The sequence below is a fragment of the Salminus brasiliensis genome, chromosome 2 (assembly GCF_030463535.1).
Source record: "Salminus brasiliensis chromosome 2, fSalBra1.hap2, whole genome shotgun sequence".
Taxonomy (NCBI): Eukaryota; Metazoa; Chordata; class Actinopteri; order Characiformes; family Bryconidae; genus Salminus; species Salminus brasiliensis.
The window spans coordinates 58,804,232-58,809,926 of record NC_132879.1 but is presented as its reverse complement, the minus strand read 5'-3'; the positions used below and the strand labels follow the sequence as shown (position 1 = coordinate 58,809,926).

The following is a 5,695-nucleotide window of genomic DNA, read 5'->3' as shown; positions in this document are numbered from 1 at the left end:
CAGAAGATAAAATTAAGAAAGAACCAGGTTGATTAAGACATAGACAACATCTGTTGCTGTTCAGGGTGAAATGGCATGAGCTCCAAAGTAACAAGAACACCAGAACAACGGTAGAGGCTGAATCCAGCTTTGGATAGAGCATTTTAATGAGCTTGATTGAGCTGATCCCCACTTGATATCCAGAGTGGACACTATGATAGACCTGATAGACCAGCTGCAAATGCAAGGACAGCTTTTAGAAAGCCACATGGCATATTGTAGTGTATAATGATGCTGTTTGGCCTACATGGGGTGCCAGCAACATTTCAGTAGTTGATGGATCAGGACTAATTAATGGTACTGGACTCAAAATGTCTTTCTCTAATATCAACACATTTCTTCAGCCACCCTCCCCTGCCCCTTTGAGCTCCACTGAATAATTTGATGATTTTGTTAAACTTTTCAAAGACAAATTAAGCAGAATTTAACCTAACGTTTGCCCTCTGATCCCAACACCCAGTGAAATAGACCCCCCCTCTTAAGGTGATGAACCATTTTCTATGTTATTTCTCTCTGCTCACTTCATAGCTAAATCCATTTCCTCTACCTGCTAGCTACATATAGCCTTCACTCAACTTCCCAACAATTATCTCCTAGCAATCTGTGTTCCTTCATTACTGCATCTCCTGCTTCAGGATCTGTTCCTGTGACCCTCGATAAACCAGTCTTCACTACAGTTCTTAATGAACCTGGTCTAGGAGCAGATATCTGTGAAATGATCAGCCCAGGTTTAATCATCCCTTTAGCTCATCACTAACAATCTCTCTGATCTACACACAACCTACTGTGATAAGTTGTGTGTTGGTGAGGCATGTATCCTCTCCTTCAGAGTGTGTGTTGAGGTGTGTGTTAGTGAGGTGTGTATCCTCTCCTTCAGAGTGTGTGTTGAGGTGTGTGTTAGTGAGGTGTGTAGCCTCTCCTTCAGAGTGTGTGTTGAGGTGTGTGTTAGTGAGGTGTGTATCCTCTCCTCCACAGAGTGTGTTAGTGTGTGTTGAGGTGTGTGTTAGTGAGGTGTGTATCCTCTCCTTTAGAGTGTGTGTTGAGGTGTGTGTTAGTGAGGTGTGTATCCTCTCCTCCACAGAGTGTGTTAGTGTGTGTTGAGGTGTGTGTTAGTGAGGTGTGTATCCTCTCCTCCACAGAGTGTGTTAGTGTGTGTTGAGGTGTGTGTTAGTGAGGTGTGTATCCTCTCCTCCACAGAGTGTGTTAGTGTGTGTTGAGGTGTGTGTTAGTGAGGTGTGTATCCTCTCCTCCACAGAGTGTGTTAGTGTGTGTTGAGGTGTGTGTTAGTGAGGTGTGTATCCTCTCCTCCACAGAGTGTGTTAGTGTGTGTATCATCCTCCCCCTCAGCACCTGCAGTAGGTCCAGCTGCAGCAGTGCAGTCTCTGTGCAGTCTGACTGAGGGGGTTTTTGTACCACTCTCTAACACTGTGTGAACACACCACCGCTGTGGTAACTCTGACAGTAATAATCTGCTGCATCTTCAGGCTGGACATTACTGATGGTCAGAGTGAAGTCAGATCCAGATCCACTGCCACTGAAACGAGCTGGAATTCCTGACTCTCTGCTGGTAGCCCTGTAGATCAGGAGTTTAGGAGCTTCTCCAGTTTTCTGCTGATACCAGGAGACACAAGGAGGAGAACAGCCTGATGGTTCAGGACTGAAATTACAGCTGATGGTAACTGAGACTCCTGGAGAAACAGTTTTCACTGCTGGCTGAGTCACAGTCACCTGACCACTGGATCCTGGATAAAATTAAATAAAGTTAAACAGTCTGAAGTTATTAATATTTATTTACATTAATGTAAAAAGTCCCATGGATACTTCCTCAAGGAGCTAAATGAGTGAGTTACCCTGAGTCCAGAGAGTGAGTGTCCAGATGAAGATGGAGATCAAAGTCATGGTTGCTGTGGGTGAAGTTGCTGGGCAGCAGCTCTCAGTCATGAAGTGTTAAACTCACAGGACTATAAACACTAGCAGAGCACTGAAGCATGGGCTGATAATGCAAAGTGGAACCTCTCTATGGAAATATCAGCAGCACTGTCATGAGAATACAGATTTTATTAGACAGTAATAATAATAATAATAATAGTAATAATAATAATAATAATAATAATAATAATAATCTGATCTCATAGAAACGAGTGAATCTGATCTGCAGGATGTTGGATATGATGAGATGTTAGATTTCAAACTTTATCAAGCAGGTTAGAGGGTCATGGTGAGGATGGTGGTTTATGAAGATGTTGGCTGATGAGGTTCATGGTTGGTTTTCATCACAGCAGGAGATTAAACAGACCTTTCAATCAGATCCAAAGAGATCAAACAGGTTCAGAAGAACAGAAGAACCAGATCTACACGCCAACCTGACTTTATTCAGAATCTCATAAAAACAGAGGAACAAACAGAATCAGAAAGAAAGAGAGAGACTACAGTGTGTGTGTGTGTGTGTGTGTGTGTGTGTGTGTGTGAGTGTGTACTGGAGTGTATCAGAGGTTTTTGTACGACGGCTTCAAATCTGAGCTTCACCCACTGCCCTCTCTCTCTCTCTCTCTCTCTCTCTCTCTCTCTCTCTCTCTCTCTTCTTGTTTATGTTAAACTGGATGGGTGGGTAGTTGGTGGTGGATGGTGGGTGGTGCTGGTTTCAGTTCTTACTTCTGTGCTACCAGGTGTTCTAGAAGCTCCTGGCGGTCTCATTACTGGAGTCCTCCAGGGGTCAGTTTTGCATCATCAAGAGGTGGATTCACATTGTAGTTCAGTCAGACTATGATCCTGTAGCTGAAAACAGGACTATAACTGGACTAGTCTTCTATAGAACTCATGCAGATGTCTTTGGTCAGTCTGGTTTGTGTTGAGTTGATGTAAATTATCAGTATTTTTCTCTTTATTGGTCACTTATGTTTGTTTTGGTGTTATGAAGCTGTTATCACTGATAAGGCTCTGCTGAAAGAGCTGTTGTTGACTGGACATCACCATGGTCTAATATTACAGAGTTGAGCTCAACTAAATCCCTGAACCAGTCTGTGAGAATTGAACCACACTCTTCCATGATCATATCTTAGAGTAGCAGTCTTGGTTACATTAATACTGAAGCTCTGGTGTGCATGTATACATTGGTAGTGATGTTCTCCCATCGGTTCTCTGATCCCTGCTACACTGATTAAACCCAGCTGTACTTCTCATTTCCTCCTTCTACCTAAATCCAGTGCAGAACATTGGTACTCCTTTTCTGGAACTTTCTTTCTAGGTGGAGATCCATAGCCTGAAACTGAATCTCAGCAAAGCAGAACTGATCCATTCACCAGAAACTGGATCTCTCTATCAGCACTGACTCCTTCATTGTTTATCCATCACACAGTGATTCATCATGACCAGTTCTCTGATCACTTATGTGTTCACATCTTCAGAACCTGAAGAGTCTTTAAAACATCAGAAGAATACATCACTTCCTGACTGTGGATAGTTCTCTTCTACTCAGCTGGTCAGTAACTTCTCCCAAGTGTCTTTTTAACTGAGATCACCAGACTGGCTCACTGTTGTGGCAAGGATCAGATACAAAGCTCTGATTCTGTCATTCTAGACATCTAATGACCTCTACCTCCCCATGGCCTGTTACCTACCTAGACCTACTTAGTTTCTAAATTTCATTAATATAATAAAACTGAGCTCAGGCAGGGCTTATCTTTTAGATTACAGACCTTTACAGAGTTTATGGGAACTTAGAGAGTGTGTTAAACTAATACATGTAAATGTAATCAGGGAGATTTTATTAGGAGATATTATTATTAATGAGGGGCGGGGCCTATACTTTAAGTTCAGGAAGACTCGAGAAGGAAAAACCTATTTCTGTTTTCAAGTACAAAACTTTTAACCCTGAGTTTGTGAACGCTTGATCACCGTCTCTAAAGAGTGTGTGTAATCTCCTAAGTGTGTGTCTGCTGCTGCTTCACTGCTACTAGTGAGATGTTCCATCTAGTGGTGAAAATCCCTGTTCCACAGTGAGGAAAACTCCCCAAAGAGAGGAACATGCTCACTACTGTAGTGTTCTGGAGGTGATTGCAGTTCAGTTGAGTGCAGCTTTAGCAGCTGTTCTCAGATCAGTGTGTGTTTCTAAGTCAGAGCAGTTCCTCTACAGCTGAGGGAGGTTTTTGTACGACGCTCTAACACTGTGTGAGTGGAAGGCTGCTATACTGCTGACAGTAATAATCTCCTGCATCTTCAGTCTGAACTCCAGAGATCTGCAGAGTAAACTGTGTTCCAGATCCACTCCCACTGAAACGACCTGGAACACCAGACCACAGGTCATCTCCACTGTAGATCAGCAGTTTAGGAGCTTCTCCAGGTTTCTGAAGAGACCAAGCAATACAGCCTGGTGAACAGCCTGATGGTGCAGTGCTGGTTCTACAGCTGATGGTAACAGAGTTTCCTGGAGAAACAGTTTTCACTGCAGGAGTCTGAGTTACTGTAATCTGGCCACTGGATCCTGAAAGTAAAACATACAATAATTTAAGTAACAGTAAAATAAGTAACAGTAATGTGCTTTATAAAAAGTACATTAAAATATACACTTTAAAATGTTCACAGTTTATAAATGCTGCACACCACACACTTAATGAAGAATGACAAGTCCTACTTCCCATTAAGAGTTCATCAGGGTGGTAAAGGAGCCTGTTACCTTGGATCCAGAGGGTGAGAGTCCAGATGAAGATGGAGATCAAAGTCATGGTTGCTGTGGGTGAAGATGTTGGGCAGCAGCTCTCAGTCATGAAGTGTTAAACTCACAGGACTATAAACACTAGCAGAGCACTGAAGCATGGGCTGATAATGCAAAGTGGAACCTCTCTATGGAAATCATCTTTCTAACAACACTGAGTAAAGATGATCATATTTATTTGATATTGTTGGATCAAACATTTGAGCTCAGTCTGGAATCTCATGTTTAAAATGCAGCTTTTTATATAGATGTGGGGAAATGGAATCTCTTCTGATTCCCAATCTGTCTAGATCAGGGTTGGAGGACTTTCTGCTGGATGAAACTCAATGAAAACAGTAAGAACCATTTCATCACATCCTGTTTAAATCTACTTTTAGTCATTTTGAATGATCTTCTACTGAACCTTTCTGTTGAAGTCTAGTGTGAAATGGATGGAGCTAAATAATGTTGACTTTGGAAGCTGCACATTTTTCCATCCAACCTGTTTTAATAAGGTTTCCATTAGTCAGTGAGAGAAAGTCTGATGAATTCTACACTTTTAAAAGTGGAGATTTAGGCTTTAGGAAGTTCAGGGTGTTGGTCTGTAGTGGAAGTTGAAGAGAAGCGAGTGTGAGCTGGGTTTAGATCTTTTACTGCTTCAAAAATAATCCTTGTTGGGAATAAAAGGCAGAAGGTGTGTAGAATCTACAGTTTGGAGTTGATCCCATTATTAGATGATTGTAGAATCCATTAATATTGTATTGTAGGTCAGAAATAGTGTGTGTAAAGGCTGAAGAGAGCGCTGTGTTTAGAGCAGGAGGTTTTTGTACAGCCAGTAAACCAGTTTGTATCACTGTGGTACACTTTTGGAGGAGGAACAAAACTGGCAGTTGGAAGTAAGTCCACTTTTCCTCCTTATTCAGAAGGAATCTTTTATTCAGATGATTCTGGACAACAGTAGAGACG

General features: G+C 42.0%; 1 protein-coding gene across 1 annotated transcript; it reads right to left on the bottom strand.

Annotated features, from left to right (window-relative positions):
- Positions 1–1,343: 1,343 nt before the first annotated feature.
- Positions 1,344–4,805, bottom strand: LOC140550223 (uncharacterized). The gene is made up of 4 exons (XM_072674059.1): positions 4,712–4,805; positions 4,202–4,519; positions 1,890–1,985; positions 1,344–1,781 (listed from the first exon to the last, which is right to left on the bottom strand). The coding sequence occupies exons 1-4, from the start codon at positions 4,800–4,802 to the stop codon at positions 1,459–1,461; spliced, it is 828 nt and encodes a 275-aa protein (XP_072530160.1). The 5' UTR covers positions 4,803–4,805; the 3' UTR covers positions 1,344–1,458.
- Between the last annotated feature and the right edge of the window lie 890 nt (positions 4,806–5,695).